At 37.8% G+C, this 20,457-nt stretch overlaps 1 protein-coding gene across 1 annotated transcript; it reads left to right on the top strand.

The window, feature by feature from the left end:
• Positions 1-5,179: 5,179 nt before the first annotated feature.
• LOC122329970 (myosin-6-like) lies at positions 5,180-14,892 on the top strand. Its single transcript, XM_043226709.1, has 38 exons — positions 5,180-5,230; positions 5,389-5,597; positions 5,823-5,966; positions 6,054-6,210; positions 6,315-6,342; positions 6,421-6,526; positions 6,644-6,736; positions 6,825-6,888; positions 7,010-7,108; positions 7,191-7,294; positions 7,418-7,556; positions 7,771-7,889; positions 7,961-8,110; positions 8,205-8,375; positions 8,487-8,796; positions 8,903-8,979; positions 9,064-9,269; positions 9,365-9,488; positions 9,597-9,733; positions 9,825-10,080; positions 10,176-10,418; positions 10,489-10,665; positions 10,760-10,905; positions 11,014-11,104; positions 11,185-11,574; positions 11,656-11,782; positions 11,877-11,995; positions 12,093-12,289; positions 12,380-12,563; positions 12,662-12,827; positions 12,913-13,037; positions 13,121-13,429; positions 13,524-13,727; positions 13,826-14,122; positions 14,214-14,318; positions 14,401-14,496; positions 14,582-14,716; positions 14,797-14,892. Exons 2-38 carry the CDS (start codon positions 5,397-5,399, stop codon positions 14,815-14,817), a joined length of 5,817 nt encoding a protein of 1,938 aa, XP_043082644.1. The 5' UTR covers positions 5,180-5,230; positions 5,389-5,396; the 3' UTR covers positions 14,818-14,892.
• The last annotated feature ends 5,565 nt before the right edge of the window (positions 14,893-20,457 follow it).

Here is a 20,457-nt window from a genome sequence, read left to right as displayed (position 1 = left end):
CAGACACAGCTCAGCCTCAGAAAACTAAAGGATATTAATGCTTTACCATTTAACATGCACATGGGTCTATTATAATACCTTCATCAATACGATCAACTTAGAATATTCAGTGAAATTCTGAGAAAATTAAAGAGTACCACATAAACTAAATACATTCTTACAGACTTATTTTGCATACAGCGAATATGAATTATTATTCTGAATTTGAAATAGCCAATATAAACTAAGCATTTACAGTTTAGGTTAGTAATGTCATTTCAGAAGAATCTCTTTCTCATAAATTAACTGGCAATATATTCTAAACCTGAAGTAACCTCCACATTGCTGTGAAAATGAGAGCTGTAATAGTCAATCAGCACCACTTGAGGGCACCCTTTAATCTCTTATAGAGCATGCTTCCTTAGGCGTCAATGTAGGGCAGGGTGGGGCAAGTTGTCACATTTTTGAACATCAATTTTTATATACATTTGTTATAGGCTTCAAAAAATCCACTGGAAATGTCCTGTTAGTGCCCAAGAAAAATATTAATGGCTCACCCTTTTGTAAAAACTTTTAGATCAAATTAAAACATTAACTGATGATTAAAAAAACTACGTATTCATTTTGGTTAATGGTAATGTTTTTTGAAATGTTCAGCTTTGTAAAATGATAAAACAAAAATTCTTAAGTTATAAAAAGTAAAAACTAAATGTAGCAATTTTACATATATAAATGCTCTCTACAAGTATTGCATGTTGTTAGGTCACGTTACACATTGCACTGGTAAAAATATATGAAAAAATTATAACTCAACCAAAGCCAAATACTCCTTGGATCAGTTCACTACTGCTGCCATACATCATGCAGCTGAACATATCAGAGTTTATCATTTTCACTTGTTGACCCAACACATATCCAGTTATATAACAATGAGTTTAGAAATTTAGACGCTATTCTCAAAATGCTTTTATCTTTTATCTATTTCTGTCGACTCATGAGGTTTGCATTCAACGCAAACAAGTTGCCCCACTCTCCTCTCTTTACTTATTAAAACACACTCTCAGTTATTAACCAAATGAAAGTAATCACAAGTTTCACAGATGATGTCATATTTCACCCCAAAATCTAAGTAAAGATGAAACTAATTTGCAAAGCATAGATTATTTTTTAATTGTGACGTCATTTGAAAGACAGTGTAAATTAAATTTAGCACATATGTACTTTGCATTGTATATAACCTTTCCCATGTAACAGCTACGAGAATGAGACTGAGAAGTAGTAAATATTTTACAGGTCCTAAAGGTAGGCTTTGATTTCTTCATGCAATAGAACCCAGCTGAACCCAGACATTAATTTCAAATTTTGGACATTAACCCTTGAACAATCTCTTAATCGTTCAAAGGTTAATGTCACAAAATCTGACAGAAGTCAAATGGTCCATTAACTTTTTCTTTTACTAGTCAGAAAATATGATATTTGTTACTTTTCAAAACATTTTCTGTCAAATAAAACATTGAGCAACTAAAATCAGAAAGAAAAAGCATTACCTTTGTCTGTGCTTCAGAAGTGTGTCTTCTGCAGAGAGCACAATGTGTGTGTGTGTGTGTGTGTGTGTGTGTGTGATGTGTGTGTGGGTGGGTGTGTGTGTGTGTGTGTGTGTGTGTGTGTGTGTGTGGGTGTGTGTGTGTGTGTGTGTGTGTGTGGGTGGGTGTGTGTGTGTGTGTGTGGGTGAGTGTGTGTGTGGCCAAGTCAAATGCCAGGAGCAACAGGAGTGAGCAGAAAAAAAAATAAAAATTGCACAGCAGAGGTTAAAAGTCATGACAATTTGCATAACGGTAGCAAGTTTACTCGTAGAAAATTTTAGAAGATTTTAAATTGAGAGTTATACATTTATCACACATTTAAGACTTTAAAGTTGTCCAAATGAAGTTGTTCACAATGTACATTACTAATTAAAAATTTGTTTTTATATATTTACAGTAAGAAATTTACAACATATCTTCATAAAAAAGATCTTAACTTAATATCCAAAATATCTTTGGCATAAAAAAAAAAAAAATCAATGATTCTGACTAATACAATGTACTATTATTTATTGCTACAAATATATTTGTGCTACTGAAGACTGCTTTTGTGATCCAGGTTCACATATAAATGAAATTACTTAGTTAATGCTAGAAAATAAAAAAAATGCAGCTACACATTATTAGTCCATTTTAGAGCAGGTCCATTAAATAAGATTTGCTGTATATGCTGAAATTAATTAGTAAATCCTGAAATGATAACTAATGTAATTTACTGATGTTAACAACTGGAACTTTATAATAAAATTAGATATTAGATAGATAGATAGATATTAGATAGACAGATAGATAGATAGATAGATAGATAGATAGATAGATAGATAGATAGATAGATAGATAGATAGAGTCATTCAATCATTAATACCTGTATTCTCTGCTTCCGTCATACAGCTTTCTTGAGCAAAGGATAACAAAGAAATGACAAGCAAGTCAAACGAAGAACCCAAGGAATAACGGGGACGTTCAGTCAGACACTTGTCAAAGTAAATCAAACAAACAGACCCCCCAGTCTCCATTAATAGCATGCTCAATGGTCACAATGCACAAAAGGTCAAGTCATTGACCTTATGGTGAGCCGAGACGTCAAAGGGGCCTAAACAGCTGAGAATGAGCCGCCTCCGTCTCAGGAAGAGTGTGGATAGGAATGTTTCCACCTCGTCACAGTAAGAGATGGAGCTGGCAGCTGAAGGAAAAGAGACTTGATGTTAAGGTTCTCTGGATCTCATTAATCTAGAGCGAGGGCCTTAATGAGACAATCATTAATGTAAGCACCATGCTTTCACTTTCATCTCGTCCAAAAACGTCTGTTTGACCCAACAATCTGAGACGCAAATCAGAAATGATCTCTCAGCCTCCAAGGACATAGTGATGGGTGGGTCCAACTGGCTAGTAAAAAAAAAACAAACAAACAAACAGGCGTACACAAACGTACACATACCTAATGTGTGATGTGTGATGTATGGTGAGATGTTGTCCACAACCTAAATTGATTTATACCTTCATAAGGCCACATTTTGACTTTCACAGCACACAGTTTATGCAGTTTAAGAAACATTTAGAGTTTATTTGCAAAAACAGATACGTTTTTTAACTTTCAACTTTTATTTTCATGTTTTATTGTGTTAGCTAGCTGTCATTTTTTGTTCTTAAGTTGTTCTTTTTAACTTGAGTCAAAATAACCCAACTGCAGAATGCACAATGAAAATACGTTTCTTGAGAATTGCTTTTGCAAATGAACTCTTCGTGTCCTTTAAAATTAAATTAAGTAAGTGATTACCAAATCATGAAGGCTGTTGTGTAATTAAATATACACACTTTGTGTTTCAGCTGATTATGTGGCAGTGTTCGTATTTGCATTAGTATTTATTGTACAGTTGTAATATAAAATAAAAAAACATTTTTCTTTCTCATTTATTTTTAACTAAAGTAGCATGTAAAATTAAAATAGTATCACAATAATAATATCATGTGCTTTATGGTATTTTAATAGCATTATATATATATATATATATATATATATTTATTTATTTTTATTATTATTTTTTTAAATATATATTTTGTGTGTGCATGTTTAAATTGCATTTTAAAATCACAAGCACATTTTTTTTTTATTTTGCAATTAAATCAGATTATTAAATCTAAATTAAATTTTGATCACAATTACAGAAAGAATTTATCCTTTCTTTCCATAGTGAGTTTGTGCTAACAGGACATTTTGAGGATGCTAACCTTGTGTGCCCAATGCTGTGACCTTCAAAGCCTAGAGTGTCAACTGAATCCTGCGAATGCCATAGCAGGGTGCTTTGAATGTGATATTCTAGGACAAACGGTCTAAAATAACTGAAATGAATGGAATTCGTAAGTATGCATGTTCTATGATACAGATGTTAAACGATCACTTGTTGATCCTAATCCTTATGTTAAAAGATACCAATGTTCCTAATAAAAGATGCATCACATGCAACAATTCACACCACAGCATGCACAGCACAAAGAGCAGCTGCTGGAGCCTCTCACACTACAGAGGCCCCCATCTACAGCTGTCTGAGACCCTCAGCAGTGACTGTAAAGAAGCTGAGAAAAATGCAGCAGGGTTATCTTTGTCCTCAAGGATAGAGGAACAACAATGGGACGTCAACAAGAAGAGGATGAGGTCTAGCCGTGACAATTGAGCCGTTGGGTCAAACAGCACCGAAGGCCAGCTGTTGGTTGTTCGTTGTCTCCATCTATAGACAGACTTCAATTATTTGTCACCTTTTGTTTTAGACCTTCTCTTTACTTAGCTAATATGACTGTCTCAAGCAATGACATTGGAACGTCTCCAAAGTGTGAAAAAAAGTTAAACCAGATATCTCTCAAAAAGTGTGCATGTGTTACTTAGACAAAAAGGGTGATTATGATTAGCCTTAGGCTTTAGATAAGTGGAACTGATTCACGTCTTATAAAAGAGAATAAGTAGTCAACTCTTGAACAAACTTTTGAAATCTCTGCCAATGCATTAAAGATTTAACTGGATATCATTGGTTCTTTGCAAGGCTTGTCTTTCTGAGGGAAAAACAACAATGGAGAGGCTGAACAATTGTAACATACCACGACAAGTTCACATTTCTCAGATGTCGAGAGGTGTGCTGCTCTACGAGGAAGGGGTCAGAAATAGACTACTGTTGTTCTTGTTGACCTGAGACAACGTCGTAAAAGGAGTTCCTAATTAGGATGGTGTTGATGAAATGTCTTTAAAGCGACATGTGTGTTCTTTTGTCCTTCCTCCATTAAGCCTATTGTTACATCGCACCATATATATCACCCGCCGGTGAACATCCTATGCCATTCAATCATTTGAAGATTTATTTAGCGGGACATGGGTGGGGCATCTACTGTGTACCACCATTTTGGGATAAGTGACTCCCTTTAAAAAGGTAGCATCAACTCTGGAGGGACACAAAACACAGGACAACCCAAGGTAAGAGCCTCCGAGTAGAAAGACCAAGGAAGATCTCCTGGACAATCCTCACAATCACTGCTTTCAGAGCTCACACAAAAGAAATATCCATCACAAGTTTGTGATCAGAATCACATCATTGTTCTCAAACACTAATGAGCTTTTGGTCTCATCCCTAGAATAACACCAGCTCTGCAGTTACAGTGAACAGAGTTTGACAAAAAAGAAGGTGAGGAGTTTTGCATCTCCTGATAAATGCATCTACAGTACTGAAATGCATTTGTTTATCATTTCTGCACCTGTGACGCCAGTTATGTGTTGTTAGTGCTTCTGTGCTACGTTTTTGTCAAAGAAGGATGTTATATTTATAAGGCTGTTTGTTTCCAGGTTTCAACATGTCTGACGCCGTCATGGCAGAGTTTGGGTCTGCTGCTTCGTTCTTACGGAAGTCAGACAAGGAGCGTCTGGAGGCCCAGACTCGGCCCTTCGACATGAAGAAGGAATGCTTTGTGCCTGATCCTGAGATTGAGTACGTCAAAGCCTCCATCACCAGTAGAGATGGTGACAAGGTCACTGTCAACACTGAATCTGGAAAGGTAAGGATGCTTTATCAGGATTTCACAATAGTTACGAAATCTGGCACCACTCACAGTTTCTTCAGAAAAAGCTTACAAATGTAACAATTTTAAGTTTTAGTGTGGATAATCTAAAAGAAAGCATTGTTTGTTTTTTACAGTGCAGCTTTCAAAAACTAAACTATGAAGACAATTCAATTATTAAAATGAAAGACTTGTGTAAAGTTATAATTTCTATTTCAACAGACCTTGACTTTCAAGGAGGGTGATATTCATCCTCAGAACCCCCCAAAGTTCGATAAAATTGAGGACATGGCGATGTTCACCTTCCTGCACGAGCCGGCTGTGTTGTATAACCTCAAAGAGCGTTACGCAGCCTGGATGATCTACGTGAGTGATGAACGAGAGTCTCAACGAATCTACTGCAATCATTTGCTTGTATAGTTGTACTGAACTGATTCATCTGCCACATTACAGACCTATTCAGGGCTGTTCTGTGTCACTGTCAACCCCTACAAGTGGCTGCCAGTGTATGACGCCTCTGTGGTCAAAGCCTACAGAGGAAAGAAGAGGACAGAAGCTCCTCCTCACATCTTCTCAATCTCTGACAATGCTTACCAGTACATGCTGTCAGGTTAGGAATGCATTTCACAGCTGTTCAACTTTTTTCAATTTATTAACAATTTATCTTGTTAAATATTACTCATAACAATCTTCTGTGTGTATTTCACCCCACAGACAGGGAGAACCAGTCCGTCCTGATCACGTAAGTTATTTCATCCTAATTTTTTTGGGAGATTAAATGTGTTTAAAAGATAAAAACGTCTACTGTTTTAATCCACAGAGGAGAATCCGGTGCTGGAAAGACTGTGAACACCAAAAGAGTCATCCAGTACTTTGCCAGCATTGCAGCTGTAACAGGGAAAAAAGATGCAGCTTCTGAGAAAAAGGTCAATATAGCTACAAAACTGTACTACTGTACTAAAATAAAACTATGAATATCGCTTGATTTCAAAATGTTATTTTGTTTATTTGAAGGTTGTGAAAATGAAATTGTTTGTTTATAGGGTACTCTAGAGGATCAGATCATCCAGGCTAACCCTGCCCTGGAGGCCTTTGGTAATGCCAAGACCATCAGAAATGACAACTCCTCTCGATTTGTAAGTCCTCTCTCGTAGTGAGGAAGGCATTAGTGTATAATGTATATAATATAAAAAGAAGTAAATATGAATTATTTATTTTGAACAGGGTAAATTCATACGAATTCACTTTGGTGTGAGTGGGAAACTGGCTTCTGCAGATATTGAAACTTGTGAGTATGCTTTATATTATCACAGTTATGACTGGAAGACTATAGTACACACAAATTTATATATATATATATATACACACACATTGACGCAGCAATAATTTTGTACATTTTGCTAATTTAGATCTGCTGGAGAAGTCTCGTGTCACTTATCAGCTCAAGGCTGAGAGAGACTACCACATCTTCTACCAGATCCTCTCCCAGAGAAAACCAGAACTGCTGGGTAAAATTACCCGTCAAGTCTATTGCATTGCGGTTTCTAATTAAAAGAGTATTTTCTGATCTATGTTCCCATTTCTCTTTAGAGATGCTGCTCATCACCAACAACCCCTATGACTATGCATACATCTCCCAAGGAGAGACACAAGTGGCATCCATTGATGATGCTGAAGAGCTGACTGCCACTGATGTTAGTAACGTATCTCTATGTGAAGCAAAATATACATGAATTAGAACTGTAGTGAGGTGCCACAAAAGGGATAATAAAAGTAGACTTACATTATTGCTTTGTCGTGCTGCTTTCAATTGGCAGGATGCGTTTGATGTGTTGGGCTTCACTCAAGATGAAAAATCAGGAATCTACAAGCTGACCGGGGCCATCATGCACTATGGCAACATGAAGTTCAAGCAGAAGCAACGAGAGGAACAGGCAGAGGCTGATGGGACTGAGGGTCAGTATTAAGAGAAAGAGACAGGATAAATATACACTATATACATAAATGCACACAAAAATATACTTGCTCTCTGCAGCATGGGACTGAGGGTCAGTGATGTTGTGCAGTCATTACCACACTGCCACTGGTGACATTTTGATAAATGGTTATAAACTTAAATTAAAGTAGTATAAATATATTTATATATATATATATTATTTTTCTTTACAAGATGCTGACAAAGTTGCTTATCTGATGGGCCTGAACTCTGCTGATCTCATCAAGGGTTTGTGTCACCCAAGAGTTAAAGTAGGAAATGAGTGGGTCACCAAGGGACAGAACGTCCAGCAGGTAAAGAAACTTTGTATAAAGTTTGTAAATCACGTTACAACAATTTTTACATTTTATTCTACTCCTTTTAGGTGTACTATTCTATTGGTGCTTTGGCAAAATCAGTGTACGAGAAGATGTTCTTGTGGATGGTTGTGAGAATCAACCAATCCCTGGACACCAAACAGCCTCGTCAGTACTTCATTGGTGTGCTGGACATTGCTGGGTTTGAGATCTTTGATGTAAGATTGCATCATTACATTTTTGTAATATTAAAACAAATAAAACAAGCATCCCATTTCACCAATGTGATTATAAAACATATTCCACCTGCAGTTCAACACCTTCGAGCAGCTGTGCATCAACTTCACTAATGAGAAGTTGCAGCAGTTCTTCAACCACCACATGTTTGTGCTGGAGCAAGAGGAATACAAGAAGGAGGGTATTGAGTGGGAGTTCATTGACTTTGGCATGGACTTAGCGGCTTGTATTGAGTTAATTGAGAAGGTGGGTTTATGTGCAGGAATATTATTATAGTTTCATTTAAAACATTTGTTTTGTATGTTCTTGTGTTTTCATATTTACCATATTTTTTCCATTACACTTTGTTTCCTATAGCCCATGGGTATCATGTCCATCCTTGAGGAGGAGTGCATGTTCCCCAAAGCCACTGACGCAACATTCAAATCTAAGCTTTATGACAACCACTTGGGTAAGAATCCTACTTTCCAGAAGCCCAGGATTGTCAAGGGTAAACCAGAAGCCCATTTCTCCCTGGTTCACTACGCTGGTACTGTGGACTACAACATTTCAAACTGGCTGGTGAAGAACAAGGACCCTCTTAACGAGACTGTGGTTGGACTCTTCCAAAAGTCTACTGTGAAGCTGTTGTCGGTACTGTTTGCTGGATATGCTGGGGCTGACTCAGGTGTGTACTGATCTTCAGTAAAGCGAATTCAGTTTTCTTTTTTTCTGGGTTTGAACTGTAATGTGATAAAAAAAAAATGTTTACTTACATTTTCTGTTGGTTTCAGCCCAAGATGCCAAGGGAGGTAAAGGAGGTGGAAAAAAGAAGGGTTCGTCTTTCCAGACCGTGTCAGCCCTTCATAGGGTAAGGATTATAAAAAAAAAAAAAGATCAAAACAAAAAGTAAAAAACTGCATACCTTACAATGTTATGGTTTTGTTTTTCACAGGAGAACTTGAACAAGCTGATGACCAACTTGCGGTCAACTCACCCTCATTTTGTGCGTTGCCTGATTCCAAATGAGACTAAGACTCCAGGGGCGATGGAGAATCCTCTGGTCATGCACCAGCTGCGCTGTAACGGTGTGCTGGAGGGCATCAGAATCTGCAGAAAGGGCTTCCCCAACAGGATCCTGTATGGAGATTTCAAGCAGAGGTGAAAAACTTAAAAGAGACGCTAAAATAAAGACTGAAATAAACATTTCAGTGCACAGGGGGTAAAACTTTTGTTACTTTTGTACTTCTTGTTAGATACCGTATTCTGAACCCATCTGCTATCCCTGAGGGTCAGTTCATTGACAACAAGAAAGCTGCTGAGAAACTGCTGGGCTCACTGGACCTTGACCACAGCCAGTACAAGTTAGGACATACTAAGGTATAAAATATTCTAGCATAATTTCTCTTCAAAAAGCCAATTTAAATGATCATAATGCAGAAAGTGTAAATAAAAAATAGTAAATAAATATTGTCATATTTTGTAAAGGTGTTCTTCAAGGCTGGTCTCCTGGGTACCCTTGAAGAGATGAGAGATGACCGTCTTGCTCTTATCATTACTGGTATTCAAGCAGGAGCTCGTGGTATTCTCTCAAGAATTGAGTTCCAGAAGATTGTTGAGCGCAGGTTAGTATAACTGTAATGTCTTCTTTTTATCTATTAGAAGAAGACATCCACTACTTTTGTCTATGTTAATATACACTGAATTTCTTTACAGAGATTCTTTGTTGGTGATCCAGTGGAATGTACGTGCTTTCATGGGTGTCAAGAACTGGCCCTGGATGAAACTCTACTTCAAGATCAAGCCTTTGCTGAAATCAGCTGAGACGGAGAAGGAAATGGCCAACATGAAGGAAGAATTCACCAAGCTGAAGGAAGCTTATGCAAAATCTGAAGCCCGCAAAAAGGAACTTGAGGAAAAGATGGTTTCTCTTCTTCAAGAAAAGAATGACCTCCAGCTTGCTGTGCAGTCTGTAAGTCAACATGGAAACACAAGGTTTTTTCACTTTTATTTTCTCCCCCAAAATTGATAAATTCTATAAATTCAGTTTTTTTCTCGCTCTGATAGGAGCAAGACAATCTAACAGATGCTGAGGAGAGATGTGAGGGTCTGATCAAGAGCAAGATCCAGCTTGAAGCCAAAGTCAAAGAGCTGACTGAGAGACTGGAGGATGAAGAGGAAATGAATGCAGAGTTGGTTGCAAAGAAACGAAAGCTGGAGGATGAATGCTCTGAACTCAAGAAGGACATTGATGATCTTGAGCTCACTCTGGCCAAAGTAGAGAAAGAGAAACATGCCACTGAGAACAAGGTTAGTGGTTACCTTTTATAGTTTTTTCAACAATTTTGAGTGTTTACTGATCTAAAGCTCTTTTGCTTAGGTTAAAAATCTCACAGAAGAAATGTCAGCACTTGATGAAATCATTGCTAAGCTGACCAAGGAGAAGAAAGCTCTGCAGGAGGCCCATCAGCAAACACTGGATGATCTCCAGAGTGAGGAAGACAAAGTCAACACACTCACTAAAGCCAAAGCCAAGCTGGAGCAACAAGTGGATGATGTGAGTACAACAAAATCTCACTCTAAACACCTTAAGTATGATATTTGTTATGTTTTACAAGACAATGTAAATGAATGATATTTTTTATAATAAGCTTGAGGGATCCTTGGAGCAAGAAAAGAAGCTGCGCATGGATCTTGAAAGAGCAAAAAGAAAGCTGGAGGGTGATTTAAAATTGACCCAGGAAAGTATTATGGACTTGGAAAATGATAAACAGCAACTAGAGGAGAAGCTGAAAAAGTAAGAACATTTCAAACAATTAAAATAAGAATAATAATTTTTTTACTTAATTATAATTATTTTTAATAATTATAATAACTTATCAAACATTTTGATATCATCTTAAAGGAAGGACTTTGAAATTGGACAGCTCAACAGCAAAATTGAGGATGAGCAAGCCCTTGGTGCCCAGCTCCAGAAGAAACTGAAGGAGTTGCAGGTTTGTTTAGATGAAACAAGGATGAATCATATAAAAAGGATCATTGACTTATTAAAACATTACTTATTCTCAATTTCCAGGCTCGTATTGAAGAGCTTGAAGAAGAGCTGGAGGCTGAGAGAGCCGCTCGTGCCAAAGTTGAAAAACAGAGGGCTGATCTGTCCAGAGAACTGGAGGAGATCAGTGAGAGATTGGAGGAGGCTGGTGGAGCCACTGCGGCCCAGATTGAGATGAACAAGAAACGTGAAGCTGAGTTCCAGAAACTCCGCAGAGATCTTGAGGAGGCCACTCTGCAACATGAAGCTACTGCTGCTACACTGAGGAAGAAACACGCCGACAGTGTGTCTGATCTGGGAGAGCAGATTGACAACCTTCAGAGAGTCAAGCAGAAGCTGGAGAAGGAGAAGAGCGAACTGAAGTTAGAGCTTGATGATGTGGCCTCCAACATGGAGCAGCTTGTCAAGTCAAAGGTTAGTGGCAACAAATAAAACAGATTACGCAAGATGCAAATGTAATCAATATCACTCACTTTTTAAAATCTAATTTATTAGAGCAATCTGGAGAAAATGTGCAGAACGTTGGAAGACCAGATGAGTGAGTACAGAACCAAGTCTGAGGAAGGCCAGCGCACTATCAATGATTTCACCATGCAGAAAGCCAAGCTGCAAACTGAGAATGGTAAGATTACAAAACATAGCAAATTTAATGACAACTTTCAGTTAAAAAAAAAAAGTCATAACTACAAAAAAACACTTTTTTTTTGCAATTTCAGGTGAACTGTCTAGACAGCTGGAGGAGAAAGACTCCTTGGTCTCTCAGCTAACAAGAGGCAAGCAGTCCTACACCCAGCAGATTGAAGACCTCAAGAGACAACTAGAGGAGGAAATCAAGGTTGATCATTATGTTCTTTCAAAAGTTGAATAATTTTTGTTACAAAGTAATACAGCTGAAACCACATCCAAGCAACTGAGATTTTTTTTTCTTTCAGGCTAAGAATGCTCTCGCCCATGCAGTTCAATCTGCTCGTCACGACTCCGACCTGCTGAGAGAGCAGTTTGAAGAAGAGCAAGAAGCCAAAGCTGAGCTACAGAGGAGTCTGTCCAAGGCGAACTCTGAGGTGGCTCAGTGGAGAACAAAATATGAAACTGATGCCATCCAGAGGACAGAGGAGCTGGAGGAAGCTAAGTAAGTAATATGAAATGTACTATTTGGTTTTATGATTACTTTTTCATCATTATGTCTTAATACTTAAAATCTCCTCACTGACACAATTAGGAAAAAACTGGCTCAGCGTCTTCAAGAAGCAGAGGAAGCTGTGGAAGCTGTCAATGCTAAATGCTCCTCACTAGAGAAGACTAAACACAGGCTGCAGAATGAGATTGAAGATCTTATGGTGGATGTGGAGAGATCCAACGCTGCTGCTGCTGCTCTGGACAAGAAGCAAAGAAACTTTGACAAGGTAATACATCAAATTATTACTAAATTTGTAAATTTATTACTTCTGACTTTTATAATTTTATTAATAATTAAATAAACACCTAAATTAACACCTAATAGGTCTTGGCTGAGTGGAAGCAGAAATTTGAAGAGTCTCAGACTGAACTAGATAGTGCCCAGAAAGAGTCTAGATCTCTGAGCACTGAACTCTTTAAACTGAAAAACTCTTATGAAGAGGTCCTGGATCATCTTGAGACCATGAAGAGAGAAAACAAGAACCTCCAAGGTAATAAAATGTTGGTTACCTGCAGAATTAACAGATGATATCTACAGCATTATTTTGTTTAACGGTTATTTTTCTGTCATAACAGAGGAAATCTCTGACCTCACTGAGCAACTTGGAGAGTCAGGAAAAAACATCCATGAGTTGGAGAAAATTAGAAAGCAGCTGGACCAGGAGAAAGCAGAGATCCAGACAGCCTTGGAGGAGGCTGAGGTAAGCTTAAATGATCATTTCCTGTTTGTTCACATAAGACTGATTTTGGACAACAAACTTAAAAACTGTTTCACATTTGAAAGGGCTCACTAGAACACGAGGAAGGAAAGATCTTGAGAGCTCAACTAGAGTTCAGTCAAGTAAAGGCTGATATTGAACGTAAACTGACTGAGAAAGATGAAGAGATGGAGCAAGCCAAGAGGAACCAGCAGAGAGTGGTTGATACCCTTCAGAGCTCACTAGAATCAGAGACTCGCAGCAGGAATGAAGCTCTCAGACTGAAGAAGAAGATGGAGGGAGACCTCAATGAGATGGAGATTCAGCTCAGCCAGGCTAACAGACAGGCATCAGAAGCCCAGAAGCAGCTCAAGGGTCTTCATGGACATCTCAAAGTATGATGAATTTTTTACTACAGTGAAAAAGACTCTACAGTGAAATACAATATTGTTCTTCAGCCTATTCATTTATAAAACTTCTGCTTCACAGGATGCCCAAATGCAGTTAGATGATGCACTGCGTGGTAATGATGATCTCAAAGAGAACATAGCCATTGTGGATAGACGCAACAATCTTCTGCAAGCTGAACTGGATGAGCTGAGATCCCTGGTGGAACAGACTGAGAGAGGAAGGAAGCTGGCTGAGCAGGAACTGCTGGACGTCAGCGAGAGAGTTCAGCTCCTGCATTCTCAGGTAACGCATTTAAAAAATACGCTCAATTTATAGAATTATCATTACTTGTGAACTTTGACATCGGTGATATTAAATGGGAATAAACTATTTTCATTCAGAACACCAGTCTGCTGAATCAGAAGAAGAAGCTGGAGGGAGATAATACTCAGCTTCAGACTGAGGTTGAGGAGGCAGTGCAGGAGTGCAGGAATGCTGAGGAAAAAGCCAAGAAGGCCATCACTGATGCTGCCATGATGGCAGAGGAGCTGAAGAAGGAGCAGGACACCAGTGCTCATCTGGAGCGCATGAAGAAGAACATGGAGCAGACCATCAAAGACCTGCAGCACCGCCTTGATGAAGCTGAGCAGATCGCCATGAAGGGAGGCAAGAAGCAGGTCCAGAAACTGGAATCAAGGGTTAGTTCCTCAAACTCAGTTCTTAATGTTAATAGCGATTTTAAATTCAATATCGAGCATGTGAATTTAAAATAATTCTTGGTTTGGTTAGGTCAGAGAGCTGGAAAATGAGGTGGAGCTGGAGCAGAGAAAGGCGAGCGAGTCTGTGAAAGGAATCCGTAAATATGAGAGACGCATCAAGGAGCTCACCTACCAGGTCACTTTCTTTGTCACACAAATAAATATTTTTAATACCAAACAGAGAGACGATTGAGTCACTTTGTATCCTTTGGTTACAGACTGAGGAGGACCGTAAGAATCTGGCACGTCTTCAGGATCTGGTGGACAAGCTCCAGCTGAAGGTCAAGTCCTACAAGAGATCCGCTGAGGAGGCTGTAAGTAAACGATGCCGCTATGATATTGACATATTGCTTTTTCTGCATTATTTTTAACAACATGTTCTTGTTATTGCATTTTCAGGAGGAACAGGCCAACTCTAACCTGGGCAAATTCCGCAAGCTTCAGCATGAGCTGGATGAGGCCGAGGAGAGGGCTGATATCGCTGAATCTCAGGTCAACAAGATGAGAGCCAAGAGCCGCGATTCAGGATCAAAGGTAATTTATTTATTTGCAATTGAAAAAATCTGATATAGTACACTACTATGATACTTACATTCTGTTTGCTCTCATTACAGAAAGGACACGATGAAGAGTAATCCTCCACTGCAAATCTTTTGTTTGCAGTAAAACCACATTCATGCACTGATAAAGCAATAAAAAGTGCAACTCTGAATTCTTACGTCTGTGGCTTTGTTATCCATTTCTGTATTATCATTCTGCCTCACCATGTATTTTAAGCAAGCGTTATTAAAAAACAACAAGTCTGTGAGTACACTATATGGACAAAAGTATTGGGACACCCCCTTCTAATGAACAGGTTTTACTATTTAAATAATTCCTATGAATACAAATCTTAATGTTTAAGTATTTTCTATGGAATGGTGTGCTTCCAATTTTTTTGAAACGGTCTGGGCAGAACCCTTTTCTATTCTAACATGACAATGTCTCGGTGTATAAGGCAAGGTTCTAAAATAAATGATTGATTCAGTCAGTGTGGAAGAACTGGTCTGCAGAACGTAGACCTTGAATCAAAAACTTATCACCAACCACCAAGTCTCGTACATATGGGTAACTGTTGCAACAGGGACAGAAATACAAGTTTTAAACACACAAATGATGTTTCTATCTCTGCTAGCAGTTTTTGAAGTGCCCTTTTCTGTTCTAAAGAAAACCCATATTGCATACAAGTCAAAATTGGTGTTTGGTGATGAGTTTCTGGCTCAAGGTTTGCATTTCAGGTCAAACCAGAGGTGTTTGAACCTTATATACAGAGGTTATAGAATAGAAAAGGGTCCTGTCTAAACTGTTGCTATAAAGTTAGAAGCACACAATTCCCTAGAATAACATTATATGCTTAAATTTTATGATTTGTATAATTACTACAGTAGTCAAACACGTTTATTAGAGGAGGTGTCCCATTACTTTTGTCCATATAGTATTAATAACGTGACCCTGGACCAGGATACATGTTTTTAAATTAAGATTTATACAGTACATCCTCAGAATGGTTTTCCATTGACCACATTTAAGTATGGTTTTGTTTAAATATTTGGCTAAGATACAAAACTGGATGTAAACAATCTAAATACTGAGAAAATGGCTCAGTTTTCAGAATAAGCAATGCATATTGTTTTGACATATTTATGGTAGGAACTGTCTTCATGGAACATGATCTTTACAGTTTTTATTATTTTTATTTTTTTTATAACTGATTGCACTACATTACTTAGCTGATGTATGGTTCACAAAATCAGGACAAATTCATTAAACACTTACCCTATTCCACTCTGCAGCGTGATCCAAGATGTCCATGCCACTATTTATTCTGAGCATGCTCCAGTCACTAAATACCACTATATTGTGCAAATATTTAGTAGTTATGGTCTTGCCACTGTATCATAAAGCGCCCCTTAAAATGTCCGCCTTCATGTTCTAAAATAATAGTGATAATAATATATGAACAACATGAATAATATGAACAGACACACCAGAAAAAAAGACATAATTCAGCGATTCACATACTAAGTGACTCTGAATCGAGGACTCATTTAAAAGAACCGGTTCATAGGTTGTGTTTTTTCCCGCCACCTTGAAGGAAAATCTTGGCACTTTTTTTTTACACTTGACGAAACATCATTTACATATTCAAGTTTTCACGACTGGATTAATAAAATATAAAAAAATAATCGTCCAATACTGCTTTCGTACATGCTTTACCTTTCAGTCGATGATGGATCCAAAAATGCTTTTCTGTGGCTCTGAAAAACTACTGTTCTTTCCCCATTTTGACTTAAAATCACCTACAGATTCAGCAAATATATTGGGTTTAATACTGTATACAGAATAAATGTTATCTGATTAAACGTCTTTCATTTAACGCACTAGTTTATTTCGGTAAAATACACATCCTTGCCGTTATTAAATACCTTCCGAGTTTGTCACCTCATGTGAGGCACTGTTAGCAACAATAACACGCAATTAAGCACTTTAATCACTTAATCGAATTAATTTAAAAGATACAAGCTTAAGATCTAAAACGCGTTTACATACCGTTGGCACATTCGACAATTTTGTCCGCTGTATTTTCTGGTGGAAAAAAACCCTCAAACCTCAAAAAATAATAATAGTAATAATTGTATATTAACACAAATATTACTCCTTGAAGGTTATATCGCCGAAATTAATCTAAATCTAAGAAAATTACTTCGCTTTGAGAAACTTCCCGGCGAAGACTAAGGCCTCGCGCAGACGGCGGGAGTTTATGTCTGACGTCACGTGATCCGCTGACGGAGAATTACTAATATTTATATTATTAAATATTGTAATAAAACATAACGGTTGACGTGTAGAGTTAGTTATCCTACAATGAAAATAATGTGAAAATATGATCTACATTAAAAAAAAACAACAACAACAGGAAATTAACCAGCGTATAAATGCTTACTTTTTCATAGTTTCCCCTTTCTTTTTGACACTTTTGACTACGTTTATTGCTTTGAGTAATAAACTAATTAAAAATATGCTGTCTTTACAAGTTTTCCCACAGGTCACACAAGTGCAGTTTTTAAGGTTGTTCTAAGAATAATAAAAAAGCTAAATTATTAGTTAATATAAGTTTCTAAAATATATTGAAAATAAAATCAATTTTTATTTGTTTAATTGCCTTTATTATTATTATTTTGTGTGTGTGTGTGTGTGTGTGTGTGTGTGTGTGTGTGAAGCATATAAATACTTATGATCCTGGAGACAAGAAACATTTGCTCGAACGCGTGAAGACCAAAGCCAACAACTAGTTTTAAACACTTTATTTTATTTTAATGTTTAATAATCACATCATAGTTAACAATTAACCACAATAAACACCTCATTCAAACCAAAAAAAACAAACAAAACAAAAACGATGAAATTCAATTTTCATGGAAAAACTCAAAATAAAGGAAAACAAACCGACAAAAAAAAAAAAAAAAAAAAAAAACCTTGCAAATGATGAGTCTGGCAAACAGCCTCACCTGGTTTCTGAATGTTCTATTCATATCAGCTTATAGAGCTTCTTACTGCATCTTGAGAAACCCCATCTACTGCACATTAATGTCACGTCTCTTTAGTTTCCGTGTTACTTTAGGTTCATAAATCTTTACGAGTGTAATCGTGTTCCAGGGCAACATCTCTCCCAGATTATTCCCAAATAAGCAAAAACAAAACAAAATCATAACCATAATAATAATATTAATAACAATAATTGGACCTCTCCTCTCCCTGCTTCAACAGGATGCCCTGGTCCTTCATGGCACAATAAAATCTGTGCAATTGAAACACATTCAATGCAATCCCCCCATTTTTAGTTTGACAGTGTTATTCAGAGAGTCTTTTTCTTGTAAGACTAAGATTCATAGAAACATAAAGGGTTATCAGAAGACGTTAAGAGGACATCGGGCTATCTGTACGTGACCCACCTGGCATCATCTGGGCCGAAGTGCTACCAAGCTCGGCCAGACACATGTGCTTTTATATAGCATGAATACATTTGTACTCTGCCTTTCCCATTGAAAAGCAGGGCAAAAATAATATTAATATGAATAACAGCTGTTAAAATAGATAGTATAAGTCCTCAGCTTCTTTGAGCGTTGAAGATGTCCTTTTTTACGGCAATACTGAATGCACAGAGCCATTGGGAAATCGACTGTAAATACATGTGAAGAGGCTATCAATGAGAGTACGATTGTTCTCAGGGGTCATTCAGGCACAGGGAACCCTTTCAGATGTGACCTTTTAACTAAAAAAACCCACCGATCAACGTTATCACTGTCCTGAAAGACCCTTCAGATATTTACACACTTCTCGTTTCCCGAAAAGAAGAAGAAGAAGAAAAAAAAGAGACTATAAATAATTAACCATTATTGCCCCAAAACCATCAGTTCGTAAATTAATGCAACCACCGTTTTTGGCATTTTCCACCAGTTCATAGAGGTGAATTATTTAAATCATCTTTAAAAACGAGAACACACAATGAACTTACACGGTCCTACTCGTACTTGTAATCTAGAACTTATTTCAAAGAAGCTACGCCTCTCAAAAACTGGATTTTCTAACAAGGCCATGCATTCGTCAATTTTCCGGTCAATGGCGTATTATTTTATACGATCTGAACGCTTTACGCTGTCATGCACGGTGCAGATTTCTAGAAGTTAAAATCTGGGGTCTTATTGCTTCGCATGTTCTGGGATTCAAGAGGTCTGATGAGAATGAGCAATAGATGCAACAATAACGTGTCGTACTCGTAGAAAGGAAAGCGCGCTAATAAAGTCTGTCCGACCTCCGTACCGCCCACAGCTGATGAAGAAAATAGCACAAAAAGAAAGGACCCCGTGTTACTACACCGAAAGGACACTAAACCAAGCAGCTACATGTCAAGCGTGTGATTCAGCGCTATCTGAAGATAAACTAGCGTATAACAGAAAGTGCTACGAGAGAAATAAGCTACAGGCTCCACCGTTACAACCCCGCAGGAACCGTTCCACTCACATGATCGCACTGTAACGAGAAGCTTTTACTCTTTAAAAAAGACCTGCGGAAACGTACGCGATAAGAGAAGAATTCAAAGCACCACCAGACTCTCACAATTTCACTGGTTTCTCATAAGCAACTATTAAAAGTACGTAAAAGGTTTCTGTCTCGGCGTCCCTCCGAAGGCAGGCACGGACTCGTTTCCACACAAAAACACCGTCACCCGTCGCGCATCACGCCGCTTTGTGAAAAAGAAGCGCACTTCTAAAAAGAGGATCGGCTAAATTGAGTGTCGAATTTAACGCTTTTAGAGCATTGTGGGTAACATTTAGAATAAATGCAATAAGCTGAACTCAAAAACGCTTTTTTTTGACCCGCTTAAACTCACACACATCGTCAAACGATACGATAAACTAAAATACGTTTTAATGTCATTTCTGTTGGTCACGTGTTTTTAATGACGAATTAATGCAAAATAAATGAAACCCATTAAATCAAGTACTTCGCGTGTGCTTCAGTATGTTAGTCAACACGGCGAAATAAATGCACTTCTTCTTTAAAACGACGACTCAAAACGTAATGTAAAGCTTGATTTGACTTCATTTCAAGTGATTATTGTCCGTTTGATTGCGCAGATGCTATATAAACTAATCTGAGCTCGACAATGAATTCTATAATTTTAGATATAATATTCTATATAGTTTTAAGAGTTTTTAATCTTGTCATTATACATTCCTCTTCTCCAATTCGATGCGTTTAAGCTCTTTGTTGTTAAAAGCGCTAAATAAATAAAGGTGACTGTAAAAGTGTATATTTTGGACTTAAGTGGGCTTTTATTTACGTTAAAGCGTGCACTTCTTTTTCCACAAGAGCCTTTCCCTTCACACGTCCTCCTCAGACCCTCTGCACCTTCACCAAGCCGTCTGGAGCTGCGTTTGACACTATGAGCGCTGCTTGCTGTGCGTTTACGTGGAGTTTCGTGTTTATAGGCATTGTAGGAGACGTTATATATTGCTTTACAATAACGAGGAAAAGGAAACATCCGCTGGTCACGGAAATAAAACCCAAGAGTCAAAAGAAAGCGGTTAACAACACAGTTCATTGCTACGGTATTCACTCAAACACACCACCACGAAGAGTTTCAGAGAGATCCGGAAAGCCTATGTGCATCAACGGCAGCTCTACTGGAGGTCGAGGGTGAGGGTCACATGACAGCCCTGTTTGCTGAATGA

The sequence above is a fragment of the Puntigrus tetrazona genome, chromosome 24 (genome assembly GCF_018831695.1).
Source record: "Puntigrus tetrazona isolate hp1 chromosome 24, ASM1883169v1, whole genome shotgun sequence".
Lineage (NCBI taxonomy): Eukaryota > Metazoa > Chordata > Actinopteri > Cypriniformes > Cyprinidae > Puntigrus > Puntigrus tetrazona.
Note: the sequence above shows the minus strand (reverse complement) of the source record. Positions and strands in the feature narration are given on the sequence as shown.